The following is a 26,791-nucleotide window of genomic DNA, read 5'->3' as shown; positions in this document are numbered from 1 at the left end:
TTTTCCTTTTGGTTCAAGAAAGTATTTGTCAGAGATTACAACAGAGTGAGCTTTCACGCTGTTACTTAGCCACAAACTGTTTTCAAACGAAAACTTGTCACAAGATGTCTTTCCTATGGAAAACACCTCTCCCTTCGGCAGTTCTTATGGAAGTCTCTCAAGTCAGGTTGAGCTATATATAAAGGCTCACATTCCCCAACAGAAATATAAGTCTATCAGTTTGATTTGGAAAACTAATTTTTCTTTGCTTTTTTGCTGAATGTATCATAAGTACACAAGGCTTTCCTGTATTTGCATTTGATGAGATGCACTGAAAGAAGCAAAACTTTTGGTGTTAATTGCCTCACCTGTGAATGACTGCAAACAAATCCTCAGTTGTACGAGGTTTGTTTGGAGACACGAACACACCTTCTGCTTCAGCCTGAGAGTCTTCACTAAGTGGCGAAACCATAGAGTCATCACTCGGTGACGATTCTTAAATGAAGAACAAAAGCATCTTTAAGAAGAAGTTACCAGATGGGGCGCCTGGGTGGCTCAGTTGGTTAAGCGACTGCCTTCGGCTCAGGTCATGATCCTGGAGTCCCGGGATCGAGTCCCGCATCGGGCTCCCTGCTCAGCAAGGAACCTGCTTCTCCCTCTGACCCTCCCCGCTCTCATGTGCTCTCTCTCTCGTTCTCTCTGTCTCAAATAAATTAAAAAAAAAAAAAAAAAATCTTTAAAAAAAAAAGAAGTTACCAGGCACGCTGCTGTGTTTCACTGGCTTGTGGCATCAACAAACAACAGATACCTTACGGCTATTTTTAAAAAGAGAGATTATCTGTCGCAGCTCAGTCCCTCAATAACAAAAACTTTTATCTCAATTGTTTTAAGAAGTGAAAAAAAGGTGGAGGGAAACCAACACCCAGGGCTGTACTGTGTTACAGGGAACATAAGAAAGAAAAAAACGCAATGAAGTGCCGTGAGAGACCTTTCCACTGGGACAAAGGCATCAACAACTGACCTTTCAGTGAAACCTCATCCACACTTCCTTGGGTCTCCTCTGCTCCGCTGTTATCAGAGGCACTTTTGGCTGAAATACCTGAAGCACTATTTTCCTGCTCAGAACATTTTTCAGGGCATGAATTTGCAGTCGATAGCTCTGCTTCACAGCTGATATCCCCAGGCACTTTGTCATGGTGGTGGCTCATCCCAAGCTGATGCTTAAGTTGACTGCTTATGTCTGTGGGTCTGGTTGGTGAGTTTGACTGAGCTGTGAGCGCATCCACAGACTCAGGGTATGCAGCTTCCTCCCGATCTGCAGAGGATGGCTTCTGCACCTGTCCTAGGGCTCCATCTGGACCAGCTCCATATTGTAGTACTTTACCATCCAAATCATTTGGGCGGGCAACAGAGACCCTCTGAAATCCTTCTGTGGGAAAGTCACAATTTTTACTTGGTGTGTTCTCCGGAATAAGCTCGCTCTCCATATGTTTTTGGTCTTTTGTGACACTTGAATCTAGAAGATTGTTACCAGCTGAGGTTGCTGTTTCTGGGTCACAATGATTCTTTACATCAAAAGTACGTTTTTTCTCTAACTGGAGTTTGTCTGGTCCCATCTCAACTGCAGAGGAGTCTAAAAAGGACAGTATGGTGTCTTCAGTGGAGTACTGACGTGATACTGATTTCTTAGCCACATGCGGCTTAGTCTTACCTGGAGACAGGGCAGCCATTGTGAGAGTGCTGTCTTCTAAGTAGGGGAGATCTGTATTGTTGCCCTCTTTTTGCTTCACTTCTTCAGACTTGCTGATGGACCTAAGGTTAACAGATTTCAGGACTGTCGGTGTAATTGCAAGGGACGGTGGAGGATTCGACCGCAGTGTTTCTCCTACTGGGTTCTGCTTACTATGAGTAAAAACATGCAGCGGGTGACGGTGGTGGAATGGTTTATTCAAGACACTATGAAGAGCACTTAGGTCAAGATGGGTAGGAGGTATAATTGGAAGTTCGAGGTCTTTACTCAGTGAAAGAGCTCCATCTTTTAAAGAGGGTTGCTGTAGTGAGGATTTCCTTTCTGGGACTTTCGGTTTTCTTTTGCTACCTCCAGGAGACAGTGGACCGGAAAAGAAAGCTGTAGGGAAAGAGGAGGTCGGTGTTTCAGACTGGCTCGAGTAGCCACTTGATGGCGATGCCAAGCCGGCCAGCTTTTCTGGTGAGGCCAGTTTAAACTCATTGTCAACAGAGGGAAGGGATGGGGTGGTGGCTCTTGATTCTGACTGGGATGTTTGGGATTCAGAGCTCTCTGGAGATTTGATGCATTCAATAACCGTGGTACCCGTAGCAGTACTTGAATTAGATAAAGATCTGTAAGGATCATTTGTTTTCAAGTCATTGAGAAGCCAGAGATCTGCATAGTGAGTTGATTCAGCACCTTCATCTTTGAATGGTGGAGTATCTGAAGTGTCTAACTGAGGTTCCTTAATACCATGTTCACTCTGGTTCATCCAAGCAGATTCTTGCTTGGTGGGAAGGTTGGCAGTTTCCATTCGAGAAGGCGTGTTGGAGAAATCAAGAGGCAGCTTCATTTCCCTGGAACTGTGAGGCAGGAGCTGGCCACTGCTTATCTTTGGTTCTTTCTTCTCAGAAATGTCTGCGTTTCCATCGGACTTCCTCAATGATGAACTACGTTTAGGTGGGGTCGGCTTTGCCTTTGGTTTCCTGAAAGAGATGCTAGGTCTCCCCTGCCTCCTGTGGTCTAAGTAGTCCTGCCAGGCACAGTCCGGAAGAGTAGGAGGTACCCCGATGCCCTGGCCATTCTCTGGGCCCAGGGCTGCATAGTGACAGACATAATTCTTACTGCCTTTGAGACCACAGTCAAAGTGCATGGAAGTGTAGTATCCTTCTGTGTCCACTGAAAAGTGAGAGCTAGTGTCTGCTTTGTCTGATAGAGACTTTTCCAGAAAGCTGTCATAAGTGGCCATGCTTGTGAAGCTCGGGCAGCCCAGGCTGTCTGCCTTGGGGCGCTCAGGACTAAAATCCTGGCGGCAGGAGGCATCGTGATGGTGGTGTAGGTAATTCCACTCACTGTCACTGGTGTTGCTGTTGTTGGGGTCATCCAGCAGATCTGCCACAGTGGAGGTAAAGGAGTTTGCCCGGTGGCCTCTCACTTTATCCAGGTGGTCATTGTACTGCTCTGTCACGAAGACATTGGCATCCTCATTAGCATGAGGGGCTGTGTTGAGTGACAACTCTGAGTCACAGTGTGAAGAGCCGGTGAGGGGAGGAGAAGCTGCAGGAGGGATTGTCTCTGAGGTCTGTGAGGGGCATGTGGAGCTGCTCCCACTCCAGTTGCCACTGGATGACTGGTGGTCATCTTTTGGGTCCATGTGGCTGCTGAGGAGGACGCCAGCCGTGGAGATGCAGTGGATGGGGCTCCCAAAGGTGTCTGAGTTGGAGGAGATGTCACAGCTGCCAGAGTCAGCAGCCATTCGGGACAGACGTGACCTCCCTCTCTCGTTTAACTTGTGCTGAGGGCTGTGAAGACGTTGAGAACAAGCCAGGCCCAAAGCAGGCTGGTGTTCCTGTGCACTTGGGCTGCTGGGGGCCTCACTGCGATCATTTGGGGTTCTTTCTTGGTCGCCCATGAAAGGCTCCCCCTCTTCATATGCTGACGGTTTAGCACCAACTTTGGGCTCAGCATCCCCACCTCTATTGCCCTCCCGGGGGAGGCTCCGAGACCTTGTACGGCTGCTCACTGCAGTAGTGAACATGCTGTCGCCTTTGTCTGCCAACGCAGAGATGTTGCCAGCAGAATGAGAAAGGGAAGCTGCAATGCTTTGACCCCTTTGAGCTCTGATTCTCCTTCTGGATGGAGCAGCAATCAGAATATCTTCAGTTTGGCACTCTGAATCCCTGGTTCCAGACCTCCTGTTGACAGTGTTGGAAGGGTCTGGATTCGTGTGCACAATCACATTCCTTTCCCTGGCCACAGGGGATTCATCAGAATCTAGGGCACACGGAAAGCACAGTGAGATATTTCATACATTAGCAGACTAACAGACATTCTGAGAGATGTCCACAAATCTGGGTGGTGGCATGTTGGATCTTTCTCTTTGAGGAAAAAAAATCAGCATATAAAATTAGGAGAAAGTTAAAATGCTTTGGGGAATCTGTCCTTTGCCTCTCTGTCTCTGTCTCTACGTGTGTGTGTGTGTGTGTGTGTGTATACTAAGAGAAAATGCTTTTAGATCTTTTGTGAATTCTCTCTTCACTATCAAATTACTTTGCCCCAATAAGTGACTACTATTTTTTTTTAAATTAAAGTGCATTTTGTCTTCTTGGCCGCTATTCTTTTTTATTTTGTAATATATGCCCAGCAAAATAAAACTCTTAAAATTCATTATAAGTAATAAAAGAGATGCTATAGTAATAATAATAATAATAATAATAAAGCATAGGAAGAGATTCCTAAACACATGGAACAGAAAAAAATAGAAGAAAAGTCATAAAGGGTAACATGTTATCAATAGTCAGTATTTAATTGAATATGCTTAAATTTTACCTTCTTAATTAATGCCATAAAAGTATATCTCTCTTCAAGTAAAGGTATAATTTTCCCAAAACAATCTTTCATTGAATCTTGCTACTTTTTATTCCATCTTAATAAAACTTTAAAAAATTGCTTATCATTTCCATCTTAATAAAACTTTAAAAATTACCAAAATATTACATTTCAGCCATAAGACTTGAACATGTATACCTAAATTCCTAAGGTTAAATCTTCACAGTCAAGAACAGAGATTCAAAAAGTAATACCACCCAGCTTGCTGAACACAGAACAAGTACACGCCATTTCAAACCTCTACAAGTTACAACACTGACGATTTTTAAGGAAGCTGATTAAAAGGCCGGCTTCCATTTCATCTCCTTCTAATTGACACCCAACAGAATGTTAACCATGAACAGTTTTATACTACACCTATTTCTTGTTGGACTCTTCTGGGGATACCCGAGATGGTTTTCCTCCTCCTCAGTTTCCGTCTCCGCTGTAGTACGGATTGTGAATGAACAAGAGAGCAGCGTATACTAGCCTCTCTGTCAAAACCAACTCCTGCAACCCACAAATAGGTCTCATTAGCCTTTAGAAACGGCAAACAAATTTTCATTTGCTTGGAACACAGTGATATTTATTGATTGGAAGTAAAGGAAGAGTTTGGATTAAGCCCGTGAATAAATATAAGGGAGCCCTTATTCAGCTCTTATTTAAATTACTCTGCAGTACATTAAGCTTTACTTCTAAATGCAGCTCTGCACAACAGCTTGCACTGCCAAGAGTAACAAGCAAAGAAGGAAAATCAAAAGAAAGAGGAGAGAAAAATAACATCAAAGAATCACTCTCACACAGAAACAGCTCCTGAAGGACTTACAACCTTTAGTTACTCCTATTTACGGGTCTATTTCTGGGCTCGCTGAACCTGTCTTTGCATAGTAGTAGATCCAGAGCCAAGATATTAACCTGAATTAGTTCAGCTAACATATCCTGACCCATTTCTTCATTAAAAGCATCTTTGTGAGGTTTTTTTTCCTCTCTCTACCCACTGCACCCCAACCCTACACACAACACAACACACGCACACACTCCTTCTATGAGGAGAAAGTAGCCTAGAGATTTGTTTTTAAATCATCATTGAACTCTATTTTCTTCTACTGTCTCAGTTGGACACTTTTTGGTATGGCACCAGTGTCTTATCACTATAAAATAAGAATACAAGGCAGTCCTCAGTTCTCTACTTAAGTGGATCTACGTTCTCTTTCAGCTGTAAATGAAGCTGGAATTCCCAGTCTTTACAATGAGTGTCTGTTTGCTTTTATAAATACAGGGGCCAAACCTTGATGCTTGTTTGTTTCTCTCTCCATAATCACATTATTGATACACTACATGCAGTCTTATCAAAACTAGAATGGTGAGGAAGGAGGTGAGGAATTCACACTCCTGTCTGGCACAGGCATGTGCCATGGATTTTTCAGAGTGAGCTTTGCCTCAGAAAGTCAGGATGCCAAAAGTGCGTTGGAATCTGGTTGCCTCATCATTTATCCTGATTGTTACGCATAGAGCAGGATGGCGTGTTAAACCTCAGCTCAGCTATAAAATGAAGCAATTTGAGTTCTGCTTAGCATCACAGTGACAACAGTTTCCAGAACTCACTTTTGAAAAAAATCTGTGAGATGTCACATGATGACTAATTATTATATTAATTGGAGAATTCATACTAATGGAATTTTCCTTTCTTAGCTCCAGCCAAAAATTAAGATCTTTCATTCTACTCATAATAATTACAGAACACATGGCACACAGACACACTTTATGTTATATGGACATAATTAGCAGCTTTTTCATTAAAGCTCTTGAAATCAACATATAATCTGGGCTTTAGTCTGAGAGTTCCTGAAATAAAGCAGAAGGAAAGATCTTCCCTTTTCCTGAATCACAAGACCCATAATCAAAGAACTAAATTTGAAAACAAGATCTACTTACAGTGCTATGAAGAAAGCAGGTGCTGCTTGTAATCATCAAATGTTCCCAGAAGGGAAAGTTAGTTTAAGAGGATGCCAAAATGATACATTTTGACATCTACCTAACCCAGCCCATTTAGATTATGGAGATCAGATAAAGTATGCATCCTTAGAATAATTTATCCTGCAAGTTGAATAGGTCAGCAGGAAAATTACTCCTAGCTCATAACCAGCTGATCAACCAGAATTCCTGTTTTTCAGGAAGGAAATAATATCTGTCCTGGATATCTGGTCATTTGCTCTCCACTTTATGTGAGAGAAATCTGAGTGGGATTAATAATAGCCATGTCCAAAATGCATCTCGAGCGACATGCAACCTTTAGTCACATGGTACCAGGATAAAAGTAGTAATGTGGCCATTGTGAAATTTTCAATATACAAATAAATTAAAATATAACTATTAGAGATGTTTAAAGAAAGCCCAATGGATAGATCATTTTCTGTCTGTCTTTGAAAGTGAGAATATTTCATAACATCATTTCACTTACAGCTAAGATTACCAGGTCCCATCGTGGAATCTACAGTCTCCACAGATAAACTTTTCAAGAAAAGTCTGGACAGGCTTGCGTTCGACCTAGACTAATATTCAAACTCTCAGTACACAAGAAGAGGAAAGCAGAGAGGAATGTAAGCCAGGCTGGCTGGATTAGAATAGAATTCAGCCTTCATCTTTGAATCCGCATATTTTTAGGTCAGAAATCACCATAATCGATGCAGAAATCTAAACGATCTTTTTAAACAAGCCTACCTTCATCCAAAGAAGCCTGAAAACAGATTTTATAGTTGGTCTACAGGATCATTACTTGCAGTTTGAGAGACCTGGGGTTTGCTGTTTTCTTTCTTGCTGTGCCATGCATCATTATCATATGACTAATCACTGCCGCTTTCTCCATTATTTCAGTCAGCTATGACCAAAGAGCTATTTGGTGACTTTTTTCAAAAAGAAACTGTCCATCATTTACATAACAAGCGGCCCAGCAGAACATATGCAAATGGATGTTCAAAACCTGACAAAAGCATATTGAACATCTTCTGGGTTGTATTCTGATGAAAAAGGTATTGCTTGTTTACAAAGCGGTATTCTTAACTGGTCCGCCCAGCAGCACAGGTTTTGAACACATTTAAAACACAGAATATTGTGCCCCTAAGAAAAGAACAGAACGGTACCAGTGACATTGATGGGAATAATGCAGGAAGAAATCACTTGGGCATCTTGTTTCATCTTCTCCTCTGGTGTTGGGAGAGGCAGTGCTTTGCTCCAGTTGGTCTGCTTGTCCAGCGTCGATGGGATATTGTGTACTGGGTTTTTCGGCCGCTGCCCTAACATGACATCTGTATCTTCGTCCTCCGGGGGATGGGACTGCAAATGAAGTACATTCAGACTTAGCCAGAATGGTTTATATGTGAGCACACATATTAAGGAATTTCACAGTTAAGAACAGCGAGGTCAGAAATAAGCTTTTAGGTCAAAGGAAGAATTCCTAGAAATAGTTAGTAAGCACCACTAATTGAAAGTTATAATTTCAATAGTCAAGCGACACAAAAGAAAAAATGGACTTAATAAACATGCTTTTCAGGTTAAATGGAATTAAGAGGAGAGACAAGGTAGCCATAAGACCCCTAACTTCAAAACTGAAGAAAAATATTAGTCTCTAATCCAGTGACAGGTAGATTCTGGATATCCATATATTGCTAATGAAAGTCTCGAGAGCTCTAGATGACTGGGATCAAAGGGAGAAGATGATTTAGATGCCTATGAAAGGCTCAGAAAACGTGCCAGAAAACCTGGAGTCAGGAAACATTCCAGAACACATCACCAGAAGGACAAGCCTATCTAATCTGAGAGGCTGGCTTAAATCACAAGGAGTTAATTTTACTGCAGGACTGTGGTTTTTGTGAATAACATTTCAAAAATGCAGTTTCATCAACACTGTGTGCACATGGAAAAGCAGCTCCCCTCCCCCACTTACTATAGTGGAAAATACAAAAGCAGTTAATGGGGAGAAAGATTCAAGAGAGTTTCTTTTTCAAATTCGGAAGAGTAAAGGGTCTTCATTTCTTTCAGCTTTTGCAGTGGGAAGCTTTTCTTCTAGCTGTGGAGTTAGAGGCCTTGACTTCTGTATGACATTTGAAAATTCTCCATCCAAGCCCTTGATAGATATTAATATTATCTACTTTTATTTCAGGGCTGGGCTCCTAACCCAGATTATTAAAAAGGCTCCATTCCAATTATGATTTCAGGGTTGGGCTTCTAAACCAGATTATTAAAAGACCCAGTTTTCACCACTGACCCTAGTTTTCTTTCTTTCCATAATTTGGAGGAAGGTGAGTGTTTGTATAAAATAAATATTTTTCCCTCTTACTCCAGTTAAGGTTTAACTTAACTGGAGTAAAGTCCTAAAATCATGAAAAAATTTCTCATCCTCATACTTGGAAGCATCATGTCCTGCTGACTCAGGATTTCACATATTGTCAAAGTGTTCTCAGGTCCTCTTAGAAGATTCCAGAGCCACTTGTTTAAGTTAACCCCCCAGCTTTTGCTTACCTTGTCAGAGGTATCTGCAAAGCCCCCCAACACACCCAACAGGATATGATTACCCCCCTTGAGAAAAATGTGTTCACCATGAACATTTTAGTAAAACATTGCAACCTTCTTTCTCTCTCCAGCTTTTGTGCAGATTCCCAGCGAAGCGAATAGCTCAAATAAAGTTGGAGCACAAAAGACTTTGTTTCCTAGGTAACTTCCAAAAAGAAAAAAAAAAAGTTTGGTGCATGCAAAAAGAGAGACAGAAAAGAGAAAGAGCAGGAGCTGGAGAGAAACCCCCACCACCAGAGGCCACATTTTGTAGGCGATTCCTTCCTTGAATAACAATGGACTGGGAAACAAAGAAAGAATAGTGACCTGACTACAGGCTCTGACCAGCAGCCAAAACCACGTTTTATTTAATGGCGACAGGGACAACTGGCTGCCAGAGAATCCTTTTGTCCTATTCTCTTTTTTGATTTGAGAAGCCGAACCTGTATTTACAGTTCTGATAAATATAGGGCAAAGTTGGAATCACTTTCCTTTGAACTATAAGGTCCAGGAGTGGCATTAGGTGATGCCCATCTTGAACAGAGCCTTAATTGCAATTTAGGGGGGAAAAGTAAGTGGGAAAGAAAGCCAATGACATGGCTGTCTAAATGATATTTTATTTAATTCAAGTTAGGAAAATATCACTCTTGAAGGAGATTTAAAAGAATACCTGTTAGTTAGAAACAACAGAGTTTGCCATAGTTAAAAGAGAGAAGAAAGTGTAGAGAATGGGATAGGGCTGTGATGGAATGTTCTCAGAACCAGTACCTTTCTACTCCATGGGGTCATGTGGCAACACTCAGTGGGGGAGGGCGAACGGGTGCTGTTAAACTATGAACATGAAATGCAAAAAAAGGAAAAATTAAAAACATGCACACAACACACAGTACGTCCTGGTTAAGCCAAATCTAAAATATTAATAAATGAATATACTGGGATGACTCCCTCCCTTCCTTCCCTCCATATCTGTCCTTATTTTATGAGAAATAGCATAAATAGTGGCTAAGAGCACAGACTTTGGAGCTAGACTGTCTGAGTTCAAATCCTGGTTCTACCATTTATTTGCTCTGTGACCAGGGACAGTTACTCAGCCTTTCTAAGGTCAGTTTCCTCATCTGTAAGTTAGGGCAATAATAGCATCTGTCCATCCTCCAGGGCTGTTTTGAGGATTAAATGAGTAAGTCGACAGAAGAGACTGTGAAGAATGGTGGCACTCAATAAGCTCTGTACATTTGTCAGCTGCTACCCCTGCTACTGCTACTATTATTATCACCTTTACCTTGTAGCTGTGCCATATCTGTGACCTTGACTTTGCAAATGGTAACTTTCCTTTAGATCCCAGTCCCATTTGTTAATTTGTAAAGACTGAATTGTTCTCTTTCCTTAGAGTGAGTTTATTTTCCTGTGAACTACTTGGAAGAAAATTCCCTGTGTGTACTTTCTTCATCCAGGCTGCTTAAAATTTGCCTCTTCCTCATATTCATAGACCGTATTTGAAGATAGGGCTGGATTCAAGGGCATGTGACAGGGCCCCGCACTCAGAAGGACACCATGCTTTTTTGAGTAAGGGGCCCTGGGCCTTCATTTTGCACTGAGCCCCACAAATGATGTAGCCCATCCTGTTTGGAGAATAATCAGGTAACTAGAATCCCCTTTTCAGGATCTACGGAGAAGGACATTGAAACTGTCTTAAACTCTAAACCATGTCAGCTTTGGATTCAATTAGGCCTCTGTTGTAGCACTTTCCATATAGCATTGCTTTAACGCAACCTGAATTCTTCCTGGATGTGTCTTTTTCTTCTATTAGATTATGAGTTCTTAGGGGTCAGGAGCCATATTTGATTTTCTTTTCAGTCTTCCATGATGCCAGCAAAATGCCTCCTCATTGTAGGAGCTCAACAAATTATTGGTACACTGGAATGATATTAGCCCTGTGTGTTTTAGCAGTGATGGGAAACCCCAAAAAAGTAAGGTTTGTCCTCAAGATATCAGGAGGAAGCAGACACCACAGAATCCATGGGTACTGACCATCTTAATGCAAGTAGGTGAAAACAAATAGAGGAAAACACAAGCAATGTTTGGTTCCATCAGAGGCTCAGTATTAATATATTCCAGTTCTAATTATTCTTAAGCCTATGGCAGACATTTGTTTTGGAGGTGGAACACTCAAGGTCTAATTCTATTCTAAGTTTCTAAATTTTAAGTGACAGGGTTGCTCATTAATTTTTAAGCATAGCAAATGCCATTTCCTCAGGCCCAGTTGACTTTGATCTAGATGTTATTTAAGACAAATGATTTTGTAGGGGCTGTGGCTCCCTCACTGAAAATGATCATTTTGACAGATTTGCTGTATGTGGCCTGAGTTCAGACATTAACCTGGCTCTCTCCTAAGAATCAGTCACAGATAGTGATGTGTGGGTCTCAAGTAAGACCCCGGGGTATGCAAAGTAGAGAGCAAACTCATGGAAGCAGGAGAAAGGGAGCCTGAAAGCAAAGCCTGTATGGTAAAGGAACCTGTTTCCAAGAAACCAAAGGCTCTGGTGTCTCATGAAAGGATTTAAAAAATTACACAGCAGAAAACTGCAGGGCATAAAACATATTAATGATACTAATATTATTAATTTTGGTAGTTTGTCTTTAATCTTTTTTTATGATTTTTTTATTATGTTAATATTAATCACCACACATTACATCATTAGTTTTTGATGTAGTGTTCCATGATTCATTGTTTGCGTATAACACCCAGTGCTCCATTCAGCACGTGCCCTCTTCAATACCCATCACCAGGCTAACCCATCCCCCCACGCCCTCCCCTCTAGAACCCTCAGTTTGTTTCTCAGAGTCCATAGTCTCTCATGGTTCGTCTCCCTCTTCGATTTCCCCCCCTTCATTTTTCCTTTCCTGTTATCTTCTTTTTTTTTTTTAAACATAAAATGTATTATTTGTTTCAGAGGTACAGGTCTGTGATTCAACAGTCTTACACAATTCACAGCGCTCACCATAGCACATACCCTCCCCAATGTCTATCACCCAGCCACCCCATCCCTCCCACCCCCTGTACCACTCCAGCAACACTGTTTGTTTCCTGAGATTAAGAATTCCTCATATCAATGAGATGATAGGATACATGTCTTTCTCTGATTGACATATTTCGCTCAGCATAATACCCTCCAGTTCCATCCACGTCATTGCAAATGGCAAGATTTCATTCCTTTTGATGGCTGCATAATATTCCATTGCATATATATACCACATCTTCTTTATCCATTCATCTGTCGATGGACATCTTGGCTCTTTCCATAGTTTGGCTATTGCGGACATTGCTGCTATAAACATCAGGGTACACGTACCCCTTGGGATCCCTACATTTGTATCTTTGGGGTAAATACCCAGTAGTGCAATTGCTGGGTCGTAGGGTAGCTCTATTTTCAACTTTTTGAGGAACCGCCATACTGTTTCCAGAGTGGCTGCACCAGCTTGCATTCCCACCAACAGAGTAGGAGGGTTGCCCTTTCTCCGCATCCCCGCCAACATCTGTCGTTTCCTGACTTGTTAATTTTAGCCATTCTGACTGGTGTGAGGTGGTTTCTCATTGAGGTTTTGATTTGGATTTCCCTGATGCCTAGCGATGTTGAACACTTTTTCATATGTCTGTTGGCCACTTGGATGTCTTCTTTGGAAAGATGTCTGTTCATGTCTTCTGCCCATTTCTTGATTGGATCATTTGCTCTTTGGGTGTTGAGTTTGATAAGTTCTTTATAGATTTTGGATACTAGCCCTTTATCTGATATGTCATTTGCAAATATCTTCTCCCATTCTGTCGGTTGTCTTTTGGTTTTGTTGACTGTTTCTTTTGCTGTGCAAAAGCTTTTTATCTTGATGAAGTCCCAATAGTTCATTTTTGCCCTCGCTTCCCTTGCCTTTGGCGATGTTTCTAGGAAGAAGTTGCTGCAGCTGAGGTCAAAGAGGTTGCTGGCTGTGTTCTCCTTTAGGATTTTGATGGACTTTTGTCTCACATTGAGGTCTTTCAACCATTTTGAGTCTATTTTTGTGTGTGGTGTAAGGAAATGGTCCAGTTTCATTCTTCTGCATGTGGCTGTCCAGTTTTTCTTTAATCTTCTAAGTCAGCTCTCCTATTGAGTATTTTTTCCAGGAGTGAGGGATGAGGAGTGGTTTTTAGTTTTCATCAGTTTGAGAACCACCCCCCCCCATGCCATTAAATAAGTACGAGATAACCTTTGGAAATGACTAAGGACGTCAAGTCCAGAGAGAGACTGTTCTGTTTTGGTCAACCATCGTTAAGTCAGGGTCTCTGTAGGTTACACTCCACTGAAGATTCCTTCTCAGCTAATCCGCCTCTCCACTATTTTGATAGGAGCTCCAACCTCCAGCTTGTGAAGGCTGAAACTAGGTACTCTGGACCTTGTGTGTGGAAGGACTTTGTTCTTTGGTTCTACCACCATGACAGAAGCACTCGAGCTTCTCTAAATGATCTGTTGATTTAGAGTAGTTAAGCTTATAATCTTGAAATGGACTTTAGTTTTATTTCTGCCATGAAATTAGTAACTGCATAAGTGTAGTGTTTTAAAGCATTCTCTTTCCTGGGTGTTTGGTCAAAGGAAGTAAAATAGTTCTGATTATTTCTGATTAGACTTTTATATGGTGAATGCAATAATCAGTTCCTAGAATTTTTTTCTAAAATTACCTAAGAAATAAAACTGAAAGAGAACTTCTACCTCAGGGCATCTCTGCATGGCCCAGCATGCCACTCCTTAACCAGTGCGCATGGATAAGGTGAGGAAAAGCTGCATGCTGATCAGACTTGTATGAATTAAATTATCCTTTAAGGACTCTATTTAAATGAATCCTTTTGCTTATTCTTAGTAAGACCTGTAAGGGCAGAAACCATTTCTTGTTCCTAACTGTATTCCTACTGCCTTGGTAATGCTTAAATAAAATTTGTTGTCCTGGCAGCTAGCACCCCCATGTGCCTGGCATAAGCAAACAAAAATCCTCTCAAAAGAAATGATATCAGATGATCTCCACAGATAATTTTTCAGTACAACATCCAGCACAAAGTCAAAGATAACAAGGCAAGGAGGAGACGAGACAGCATGAGCAAGGAGCATCCAAAACAATAGGTAAAACAGAAGCGGACTCGTAGGACGTTCCTGCTTTTGGAATTACCACTGCATACAGGAGTAGCAGTGAACAGCCTTGGCTTCCCCAGAAGAAGTGTGTGGGAAGCCTCTTAGACCACTCATTGATTCATTCAAGAACATTTCTTTGAAGGTCAAAATCAGCCCCCGGGGGAAACAAATTGTCACCTGAAAAACTGTATCTCTCTCATCACTATACAGTTCTTTTGGCTTTTCTGTACTTTCAGATTTTTTCATAATGTTGGAGAAAAACACACACATAAAAATTTCTCTTTCTTTTTCCAGGCTCCCATTCTGGCCCCCCTACCCCTGATTTTGGGAGGCCTGCACCATTTTAGAATCATCCACCACTGGTCTTGCCCATCCTGTCCCTGACAAAAGATGCTTCTTTGATGCTTTCACCCCATTTCTGTCCCTGCTGGCCCATAATTTACACTCTCAGATCCTTTCCCTACCTGCCCATGAAACTGCGTCAACGAAAGTTAGTTACATGCTTACAGTCAGTGTTCAGAACAAGAAATAACACATTATTCATTTCTTCACTTTTGTGGCTATGAACAAGCATTTCTCCAAACATCTCAAGATTTTTCCCAACCTTTCTCTTATTGCCAAAAGAAAAATATAATCCCTCCACATTTTACTTCTTTTGGGTTTTATTTTATATGCTGATGGGAGCTTACTTTGCTTCTAGACTCTCCAAAAGACATCTGTTAAAATGTTGTGGGTATTTCAGCAGGAAATGTTTTGAAAATTTGGCTTTAGTGTGTGATCTGATAACACATGGCATTTATAGCAGCTGACTTTCAGAGCTGATTCATTACTATCATGCTGTCTTAAACATGAGAAATATTAACTAGAGAATGGATGCTGTGGTATGCTTGAATATAGGAATAAAACTTTAGAGTGAAGATGTCCATTGCAAGCCACATAGGTTCCTAGTCAGGGGATCTAGGACCTTATTTTCATTCTACCCTGGGGCTTATTTGTCCTTAGACCAGGTCCCTGCATTTCTGCACAGGTTATGGCCTGTGAGATGGAGGGGACCTTGTCTGCCTCAGATTTTTCTTTACTGGAGTGTGTGAATGTGTTGCACATAAACATGAAGTGCCTTGATCTTTCTGGAAGGCTTAAAGGAATCTGGCAATACCTTCTTCACTTAGCACTCTTCCTCCTGCAATTACATAGCACTTTCATTCCATGACACTGTCCCAGAGTCTCCTATTGGCTGGCATTATGCTCTTCCAAACATGTTTAATAACATCATTTCTGGCACATACTGTACTTCTCCCTTTCCTCTCTCCTCAACTCCAACATTTACCAAAGTGAATAACCATGGGAAAACAGAATGAAGTAAGTAAAAGTTTAGGGGGCAGCCTATGTTTCTCTCCTAAGCCTTTCATCCCTTTCCTGGTGTTTCCTTTTTCCCCACTCTCTCCCAGGCAGCCAGGGCCTTCATGCTTCCCCAGAGGGCTGGAACGCAGCACCCCCAAGTGCCCAAACCCTTCACACTGCACTCCCAGCCAGCCGTGAGGCTTGACAGAAGCCCACAGATGCATTCACATTAATGTGCTGAGAACTCCTAGTGAAAAGCCCAAAGGAACACAGCTCTGAGGCCGAATTGTGGATAGCAGTTATAGGCCAGGAGGGAGATATTTAGGAACAAGTGCCTACTAAGTTCTTCTTTTAACCACTTTATACATTACTATCTATTTAAAACACCAAAATGCATAAATATTCAGGACTAGGAAAAATGGCCTTATCATTGGTAAGTCTGCTTTTCCAAATTATACCTTTATTTCTCTTCCCTGACAGATATTGCCACCACCACTTCCTCAACTCTCCTGAGAAGCACTTGGCAAAAGGAAATATACAAAAGGCTGATAAGCGTATGCATAGGCCCTTAACATCATTTCTCATCAGGAAAATTAAAATGAAAACCACAGGCACATAGTGCTATATGCTAGAGGGGCTAAAATAAAAAAGATCAATAATAACAAGTGTTGGCAAAGATGAAGAGCAACTAGAACTCTCATAAATTGATAGGGTGAGTGTAAAATGGGATAGCCACTTCAGAGGCTGGCAGTATCTAACAAATCTAAACATATGTCTCCCCTGTAATTCCCTCTTAGGTATATGGAGGTAAGAAGAATGGGTATGTCCACAAAAACCCTTGCACAAAAATATGTATAGCAACTTTATTCGTAAAAGTCCCCCCCAAAAGTCCTCACAACTAGAAACACCTCAAATAATCTACCAACAACAGAATGGAGAAACAAATTGGGGACTACCATATTCATATAAGGAAGTACTGCCCAGTAATAAAAAAGAACACGGTACTGATACATGCAACACTGACCTCAAAAAAGCATGTGGCGTGAAAGAAGCCAAACACAAAAGAGTATGTGCTCATTTACTTTGGAATCCCATCCTGCTGATAGTCTTGATAGACGTGTTGGGTATGAGATCGGCCCCTAGTGAGCAGAACTTGAATGCAGTGGCAATGGTGCAGTTCCCACCACAAGAGAGGCTTTGTGGAAGACAGCATGTCACTGCCAAGAATCTCTCTCTCCTTTTGATCTCAGCTGGAACTGAAGGAAGATTCTTTGGGTGATGGAATGCAAAATGATTTTATGTATCTTAAAGTTCAGGAACACTTTGTTTAATGGTGTTCTACTAATGAAATGATTTAAATGTGCTGAGCATAACAAAATTCTACTTTGAAGCATGTGTGGAAGGTAGTCCCCACGTGAATGGAAAAGAGGGCTCCAGGGGGGCCAGGAGGGAGACCACTTCCGGCTGCTGCTCCGTCATTTATTCACAGGAATTGCTCTGGACTGTCAAGGGGAACATAAAACAAGGCCCGCTGGACCGTGATCAGTGTGATGCTGATGCCAGTGAGTGTCTTATTCATCCCCTGTGGCCAGCTTTGCCAATTAGTGGGGCCACTGCCAAGGGCCATTCAGTATCAGTCCTCAAAGGTTGCTAGCACCAAATAAAAGACAGGAGTGGGGAAAAGGCAGGCCAGGCTTTGAAGTGGAGGGAAGAAGGAGGCTTCGAACTGCTGCAGATGCCACAAATACCCTCCCCAAATCACAGGAGCAGGCAACATTCTTCGCTCGCCCTCCTGCCTTGCCCTCAGCTGGAAGCTCCAAGGTGTGCAGTAACTGAAGAGATGTTGTAGATTTGGTCTCACTCCAAGTGACACTTTTCCCTTGTAACTCACTCCAGCTGTGGCAAGAGCTCAGCAGGGTCATACTTAACCTTACCACAGCAAATTTTTAAAAAAATAAGAAAAGATAAAACCTTCTCATGCACAAGCCACGCATGTTCCACCTTTATTTTTTACCTTCCCCCCTCTTTTTAACTGACTTTTTAAATATAGCTCTAGGAGTGTTATCACATGCATAGACTCATGTAACCCTCCCACGATCAGGATTCAGAACATTTCCATTACCTCAAAAAGGTCCCTTGTGCTATCCTTTTAGAGTCATAGTCTCTCCCCACTCTTTGCCCCTGGCAACCAAGAACCTGTTCTCCATCATATGGTTTTGTCTTTTTGAAAGTGTCATATAAATGGAAGCATACCTTTTGAGACTGGCTTCTTTCACTCAGCATAATGTCTTTGAGATCCATCCAAGTTGTTGTGTGTATCAGTAATTCATTCCATTTTATTGTGAGTACTATTCCATTGTCTGCTTATACTTAGAACAGTGAAATGTCTCAGGTGTGCAAGGAAACGTGAATCTGAGCATATTCCGCAACGATGTGTACAAAGAAGTAATTTTATTCGCTGCTCCACAGCCAGGCTCACGTTTTAAAAAGAAAGAATTACAAAACTAAAATCTGCAATAAGGAATTTTCTTTATTTCTCACAATATTTGATACTAACCGGACTTGTTGGCTAATGCTGTCATTAGCTATTGTGCTGCCTGTTCAGCTGTTGTCTGTCAGCTGCACATCTATTCTTCCGCACTCTGCTCTGTCGGGACTCTGAAAATAACATTTCTTTCTCACCAGCTGCTCCCTATTGATTCTGTCCTAGGCGTGTCAGCTCCTTTTGGCAGTTACTATCTCTGTGTCGCCTCCGTTTCCCGTTTGCTGTGTCAGTTTTACAGTACCTTCCCTATATTGAGTTCTCTCTGTTAAAATAACTGGTATGGATTCTGTGTTCCTGGCTGGACCCTGACTGGTGAAGTACATGGTACCAGGCTTTCACCCCTGGCTTGCTTGTATCTAAGACACCTAAAGTACTTGCTACCACTGGTTCCTTAGCCCATGAGGAAAACAGGAACCAGTGTGATGTTCCATGGGGTGTCGAGATGATAATGATCTCTGCACCTTATGGCAGAGGACAGGAGAACTGATGTTGCCTCAAAAGCAAACTGCTTCTGGTGATTCTCAAAAATGGGTATAGAGGGAAAAAGTTATTTGCTGGGGTCAGTAGCTGTATAGTTCCACGTCCTAGGTGCTGTGCTGACTTGCCCCAAGGAGAATACCGTATCACAACAGCAGCTATGAGTAAAGTCACAAGTTACTTATAGCCAGTCTCCAAGATCTGTCTACCTTTTGCAAGACCAGACAGCTGAGGTAATTGGAGCGTGTGACAGGCATCACCACTCCTGCAGTCTTACATTTGAAACTAATGTCAGGCTCTTCTCTCCCTACTATACCAAGAAGAAACCTCTAGAAATTGAAGAAGTTATTCCTGTACACACACGGCCTGGTATCTTCCTAAAGCATTGCTCTTTCTGATCATGTTATTTCTGTACTCAAAACTCTTCAGTAATTTCCTATGTCTGTGGAATAGATTCATACATTTTAGTCTGACATTCAAGGTCCTTCAAGATCTGGTGTACTGAAGCACTGCAGCCAAACCAAAGTATTTGAATTTAATGTATACGCACTTCATTTTCTCCTGCCTGTGTGAGCTTGCTCTCATGGTTTCCTCAGCCTATAATCCTTTTCCTCCCAGTGTACATATTGAAATTCTACCCCATCCTTCAAGGCCTTTTCAGGTGCTCCCTTTACCATGAAGTTTAATCCTAACATCCAGCCCCATTCTAACACCACATACCAGTTAGGTGTTAGTACCTTATACTGAATAACATATGATTTTCTCTAGTATCCCATGTACTCTGGATGGCAGAAATTATGTCTCTCATTTTTGTGTCAGTTAATTTTTTTTTTCAAAATGAAGGAATAAATAAGAGGCCACAGTGGGAGAGAGGGCATTCCAAGTGGAGATACTGTTTTGAGAATGCAGGATATTTTCTCAAGAAGCACGTGGAGTTTGGTTTGGCTGAGGTCTAGGGTCTGTGCAAAGGATTTGTGGGAAATCCATCTGGAAAGGTAAGTTAAGGACTGGATCGTACAGAGGCTGGAGAGTTGGGCTAAGGATTTGAACTTTCTTCTTTAGGCAGAATGAAGGAATTGAAGGTTTAGGATTAGGGAAGAATTTTTATGTCAGAGATTCTCATACCAATGTTAGAATTTTTCTTAATTGATTTAAAGGAACAAACTGGATGAGATAAAGGAAAACATTTAGACTGAAGCAAGAGAGACTTAATTTGGAGGGACAGAACCATTTTGAGACAGGTCATAAAACAACAGAATATTTCTGAGAGAGCTTGCAAAACTATGAAGATATTTTATAAAAGCAAAACACAACCTGTTTAGGACATTGTGGTATGTGTAATTCTTTTACAACAAAGGAAAGGCTTGGTCAGCATTTCTCAGTCTCAGTCTTGTAAACCAATAGAATATCAGAAATCTCTAGTGAGGACTCATGGGGAAAGAGAAGGAGGGGACAGGCTGGATGAGAGGAGACAGAGCTGGGGATGGGAGAGAGAGTGAGGCAGTGAGAAGCTCTTTATCTCAGGGCAGGTCAAATACTGTTGAAATGCGCCCCCTGCCAGCTCTAGTCTTTAAGCCCTCTCTTGGCTCAGAACTCCACTCCCAGTCTTGTCATTCTTCTGTAAGCCAGTTTAGTTTTTCTCAGAAGCTGCTTTCTCATAAGACCTATTTTCTTCTTCTTGATAGAAAATGGAAGAATGAACATGGTCATTGTTTATAGCTCTGGACTATGACCAAGGGAATCTGGGTCCTAGTTTGAGTGATTGCCTTCATTTACTTCCCAGTAAGGCTGTTGGAATGTCCCCTGTCCTTCAGATACACCTCCTTGGTAAGAAGAAAAGTATGATTTGACAGACTTTTAAAATCCCTGGATGCACAGTATGATAAGTTAAAAAACTACTATCAGGCTATGAAATGACAAAGAATCCCTGCTATTCTTCCCAGGCTAATTTTATGAAGTCTGAGAAAGAGGGTAACTGAACACAATATGGTGGAATGAGTTAACTGTCAATCCTGATGATAACGATTTAGGCTTCGGTGTTCCTCGGGAACCTGATCAACTTTTGCCATAGGGCTCCATCTCATGTCAAGCTTCATCATCCGCTACCACAGAGACCATTAGATATTCTAGCCCTGGATCACTGATGAAGGTTGGAGAGCGATGCTTGGTGAAATTGCTGGAGCATATTACCACATTTCAGGAAGGATGATTTCTGTGCTTTTCTGTCTAGACCTCAGAATCTAAGCAGGGACTTACACTCCAAGGGTCCCCACAGACCTGATTGCAAGCTGAATGCAGCAATAGGAGATGTTTCAGCTCAAGTGCTGACTCTCATCAGTAGTGCTATCTGGACTGTGTGGGAAAGATTGCCACGATCTATTGGGAATGCCTGCCTTAGGCTTGCATGGGGGAAGAGCAGGTCAATGTCTCATGTATTTGAGGCCCATATCTGGGCCTGGACCAAGGGACCTTACTGATGAGAACAGATGAGCTGGATATCCCATTCAGCAGAGGATGAGGGCGAGCTGCTATGACAGATTGTCTCCACACTCTGAAATGGGAATCTATGGGTGCCCTAGGGGCCAAAGTGTCATGTACCATAGCAACTTCTAATTATCTTAGATTAGATTCTCTGTGGTCTTCTGAATTTTGCTATTTAAAGAAATTACAAACTAAGCATGTCCTGGTTGAACTTACTTTCTCCAGAAGCCATATATCTATCATAGGCACTGGTGTACAAGTCCCAACCCAGGAACTGTGGAATATTTATGGCTAAGTGTGTGTGTGTGTGTGTGTGTGTGTGTGTGTTTTAACTTTCTATTTTGAAATAATTGATACACAGAAGTTGCAAAAGTAGTAGAGAAGATTCCCATATACTCTTTATCCAGCTTTTCCTAATGTTAACATCTTACATAATCATAGTACATTTATTGAAAGCAGAAAATTAACATTGATGAATACTATTTACCAATTTATTAACCTTATTTGGCTTTTACCAGTTTTCCTAGTAATGTCCTTTTTCTGGTCCAGGATCCAATCCAGGATCTCACATTGCATTTAGTTGTCAAATCTCCTTAGTGTCCTTCAGTTTGTGGTAATCCCTCAATCATTGCTTTAATGACCTTGACACTTCTGGAGAGTACTGGCCAATTATTTTCTAGAATGTTCCTTAATTTAGGGTTGTCTGACATTTTCTTAGGATTAGATTGAAGTTACACATTTTTGTCAAGAATCCCACGGAAGTGTCATCTCATTGCATTATATCAGGAGGTTCATATACAGCTGTGCCCTATTGCTGCTGATGTTAATTTTGACCACTTGGCTAAGACGGTGGCTGTCAGCTTTCTGCAGCTAAAATTACTGTTTTCTGTTTGTAATCAACAAGTATCTTATGGGGAGAAACTTTGAGATGATGCACACATCCTGTTTCTCAACATAATCTCACCCAACTAATTTTAGCATTCATCGATGATTATTGCCCATAAAAATTGTTACTGTCATATTTGGCTAATGGTGATTTTTAAAATTTATATCCGTACTTCTACATTTATTAATTAGAACTCTTCTGTAAGGAAGAACTACCCCACCCCCATGCATGTATTTATTTATCCCAATTTGCTTATATCAGTATAAACTCAGGGATATTTATTCTGAGTTATAATCCATTACTATCATTATTTTGTTGCTCAAAGTGTCCCAGATTTAGCTATTGGGAGCTCCTTCAAGTTGGCTTCTGTGCCCTTTTGACATGCCTCCTATTATTTTTTGAGCACTTTCTTGCTTTTCAGCATCTTTAGATATTCTAGGCTTATCTTACATTTCCCCTGGCCCAGCCCTTGAATAAATTTCTCCAAGGATCCCTGGTTTATCTTTTTAGAGAATGGTATTTAGAAGGAAGATGTAATGAGGTGCCTGGGTGGCTCAATCGGTTAAGTGTCTGCCTTCAGCTCAGGTCATGATCCCAGGGTCCTGGGATTGACCCCCTCATCAGGCTCCCTGCTAAGCAGGGAGTTGTTGTCAAATCTCCTTAGTGTCCCTCTCTCTCTGCCTGCCACTCCCCCTGCTTGTGCTCTCTTGCTCTCTCTCTGTCAAATAAATACATAAAATCTTAAAAAAAAAAAAAAAAGGAGATGTGGGCAGTAGATGTGCTCAATGTTACCAGATTATCATTGCTTCTAAGACCCTCTCAGATGACAGAGCTAAGAAATATGTTTGTATACTTGTACATGCACATATGCACATATTTATTTTATGCCTATCCATCTGCATATACATGTATATATCTCTCTATGTGTTTGAGAATATATGTATGAATTTATACTGATATTTTAGATGTAATCCAACACCAAAGGATTCATTCTAGACTTTCCCCTTTCTTTATTTGTAACTCCTTTCTCTAGCAGTGACAAACTCATTATCATTATCCACAACATATATTTGCTCAATCCTATCATGCACATAGTTTCAGAATTTCTAGTTCATTCTCTTGTGAAGAACAAATTTACCAACTAGAGTACAATATTTGTGTACAGTTCCTTTTGTCTTTAGCTTTCCACTGTTGCTTCAGGTGCGGCCGCTCCTAGAGGAGCTCCCACTTGGGGATGCGGCCTCCATCATTACTGTAAGGTGAAGAACTAGAGATCAAGGAGACCAGCTTTTCCCACAGTCAGATCACCCACCTCTATAGCCAGTTCTCCAGCCTGGACAAAGGCGAGAATGGGGTCCTCAGCTGGGAAGATCCCCAGCTGATTCCAGAATTTGTCATCAACCCACTGGGGGCCAGCTTATTAGTGCCTTCTTTCCAGAGGGAGAAGACCAGGTAAACTTCCATTGATTCATAAAAACTTTGGTTCATTTCCAACCCACTGAATATAGTGCAAAGAGCGAAGATAAGAATGGACCAGAACCACTCAACAGCTGAAGTAATGAACTATGTTTTGCTTTTGGGCCATATGATTTGGATAAAGATGATAGGATCTCGCACAATGAGCTGTCCAGGTGCTATGCGTGATGGATGGAGCGAATATCCCAGATGAGCAACTGAGCAGCATCACAGGACCATCCAGGAGGCTGATCGGGATGGGGATGGTGCCCTATCTTTTGCAAAATTTGTTAGGGTTTTGGAGAAGGTGGGCATAGAACAGAAAGTCAGCATCCAGTTTCTTGACTAAAAAGCTGAGCCCAAACTGTTCCTTGCTCTCTAGTATTTAAAAACTAGAACTTGAGGGTCCTCCTGTCTACCAGCCCCACCTCCAGCCTAGCATCCCCTTTCTGCCCAGATAGCACTGCTGTTCAGGACAATCCCACGTGTGCTCTGTTAACACAAACCTGCCTTTGGCATACACAGGACATTACAGAATGGCACACCCAGCCTATTTCTCTTCAGTATCCATTCACCTGTTCCCCATTTACAAATATGATCTCTCCCAGTTATGCTGCTGAATGTTGAATGTCCATCCTGTCTGAGAAAGGAAGGGAGGGAGGGAAGGACTCTTGCCAAAAACCAGCCAAGCAAGCTTTCCCTGGGCGTAGACTATAGCCGTGCTGCCTTCCCTTCAGCTAGGTTTCAGCACGCTCCTACAAACTTTTCCGTATGTCCTTTGCTTCTCTGTCACCCAGCATGCCACTCACGTGATCTTTCAGTCTTCCTGCTTTTTATTATGCCCTGAGTTCCCTCTGTTTTACCTGGCACCCCAAGCTATGGCCTGTTAAATACATATCTAACTTGATAAGATGGTTCGGGGGTCTGGCAGTTTTTATCTACCTTTGCTCATAAATAAGCCTCTGGGATGTTATCTCCCCAGGACCTTTTTGGGAATCAGCATTTCTCTCAGAGAATATGACCGTCTCTTGGTCCCCTGCACTCTGCTCTGTCATCAAAGGGCTGCTGGATGGAGATGTTCATCTCAAAAGGTGGAAGGTGTCAAGCCAAACTTCTAGGTGGCTTGCCCAGGTCCCTCAACGTCTGGCCTCTGATTCTCCACACATAGAGTACCTATATGGCTACTCTTATTCTTCAGAAAATAGCCATATGCCTGCAGGTTTGCTCAGCTTGGGGGCACCGTCACCACCAGAGTGGCTGCTCTGGCAGTATGCTTGGGGATCTTCTCATGGGTTTTTGAACAAGGAGGTAGGGCACCCTAAAAGCCTCCTGTATTCCCATCTCTGCTGCATGGTTTATGCCTCAGTGTTGCACGCCCTGGGGTGTTTTTCACTTCACATTTCCAAGTAGAAAGGTTAGAGTTACAGAGGTGCCTAATTTATCTGTCCTAAGAGATTTAAAGATCGTCCTCAGGATCCTGAAGGTTTTTGCACTTCGCAAATGATTATGCTAGAAGCCATAGTCCACTCCCAGTGGAGCTCCAAAGCATTGACTGTATTGTCACATTAGGTGCCTGGTTACATTGACTACCTACCTCCTTGTTTAGATTACTGTTAATCCCTTAGAAACATGGGATCTGGCGTTGGTGGCACAATACGATGTGGCATTATAGACCTTTCAGCAAGCCAGAGCAGCTTATTTGCCCAAGTCAGCTTAAAGACCTCACTGAATCAGGCAGTTGCCATCTTAATGTCCAAGTCTGTTCATTCATATATCTGCCCGTGGCTAACTTCCCCTGACTCATCACTTGCTTGTTTGTTTCCTTGCTTTGGAAGGAAGATGTGCACACAATTCCTTAGGAAGGGAATGGCTAAAGAATATCACTGCAAAGGAAAGGGAGAGGGATGGGGAACTGAGGAGCAGCCAGGTGGGATGGTTAAAGTATAAATGAATGAGGAATTCTGTAGAAGTATCATTCTGGCTTTGTGATCAAGTGATGTAATATAGGAATCATACAAAAGGGAAGAATTGTCTGATACTTATCTATCAGTACCTCAGAGGCTCTTTGACTTGGTTATTTAAAGTTCCTAAGTTTATGGCTTTTCCCTCTTTTGGTGTTTGAAAACTGTTTGAATGCATGGTTGTGCCTTATTGTTCTATTTAAAATTATATTCATCAATCCATCAATAAATATTCTTGGTTAAAATGAAACAAAACAAAAACACTTCTTTCCAGAGTTACTTAGGTTTAGCTATTTTCTTTCCCACCTCCTTCAGTGTGATTATGATACTCATTTGAATATAGTTAGGTTTATTTGTTACTGTTTGCTTTTCATTTTGGGTTCTCCTCACATTCCGGTTCATATTATTTATTTATTGGGGGAGCTGGTATGTAAAAACTTACCTGGGTTCTAAGAGTTAGACCTACCCAAAAAATATACTCAGAGAAGAGTCACTTCCTCGACTCTACTATCTCCTTCCCATCCCCCATTCTTTCTAGTCTCTTGCCACTTAACCCCTGTTGGTAAAACAATCTCATTAGTTTCTGATTTGTCCTTCCTGTACAGTTTTGCAATAACGCTTGTTTTGAGAAAGCAGGTTTGTGCCAATGTGATTGATATATCTTAGAGAACGGTTTGAGCTTCATGCGAATTTCATGTTTGCTTATGGACAGTTTCACACATGAGAAATTCTAGGTGAATCCAGAACATGCACCCAGCTGACCTGAGCTGGGTAAGAATACGTAAAATGCACATACTTCAGACATCTCTGAGTTCCCCTGGTTCACCCGTGTCTTAGAAGCCACACTCATCCACACCTGGGGTTACAACCTTCCACCCCTTCGCACCAATTCACAAGCTACAGCCATCCTAATCCCCATTCCACAAGCAAACTTAAGGGCTTTTCTAGGTAAAGTGATATGTTTATTGTATTATATTTCTTAACTATTTAATGTCTAAAATTGTGTTACTGCTTTTTTTTATTAGGTTCCTGTGTGTGTGTTGTGTGTGTGTGTGATAGAAAAAGTTTATTGAGTGTTGTACCTTGTGTTCCCCATAAACCTTCTGGTTTTTATTGTGGAATTTTGCATAGTGTGGAGATTTTTAGGGATGAATATATTGTGTTATAGCAGAATTGACTCTTTCTTTAAAGACTATTTCTTTTACACAAGTAAGTGAATACCTGTATATTTTCTTCTATATCCTTTTTTCTAACATGAAGGGTAGCATACAATAGACATTCTTTTGGGCTTTGCCTCTTTTTTTAAAAAGATATTTAACTTTATGTTTAAATGTTTTATTTGAGTATAGTTGACACCAACTTAGTGATATG

At 41.6% G+C, this 26,791-nt stretch overlaps 1 protein-coding gene and 1 pseudogene across 1 annotated transcript in view; one reads left to right on the top strand and one right to left on the bottom strand.

Moving 5' to 3' along the window:
- Positions 1-26,791, bottom strand: part of NHS (NHS actin remodeling regulator) — a 347,684-nt gene that overhangs the window by 3,530 nt on the left and 317,363 nt on the right. The window contains exons 4-8 of the mRNA XM_035000245.1: positions 9,893-9,955; positions 7,717-7,909; positions 4,955-5,086; positions 1,001-3,982; positions 348-474 (exon numbers count right to left, since the gene is read on the bottom strand). Coding sequence (XP_034856136.1) covers positions 348-474; positions 1,001-3,982; positions 4,955-5,086; positions 7,717-7,909; positions 9,893-9,955 — 3,497 coding nt within the window. The remainder of the gene's footprint in view (positions 1-347; positions 475-1,000; positions 3,983-4,954; positions 5,087-7,716; positions 7,910-9,892; positions 9,956-26,791) is intronic.
- LOC118002254 lies at positions 13,910-24,539 on the top strand (annotated as a pseudogene).

This window comes from Mirounga leonina, unplaced genomic scaffold, assembly GCF_011800145.1.
Source record: "Mirounga leonina isolate KUSES-001 unplaced genomic scaffold, KU_Mleo_1.0 Mir_101595, whole genome shotgun sequence".
NCBI classification, from domain to species: domain Eukaryota; kingdom Metazoa; phylum Chordata; class Mammalia; order Carnivora; family Phocidae; genus Mirounga; species Mirounga leonina.
This window is presented reverse-complemented; position numbering and strand designations above follow the sequence as displayed.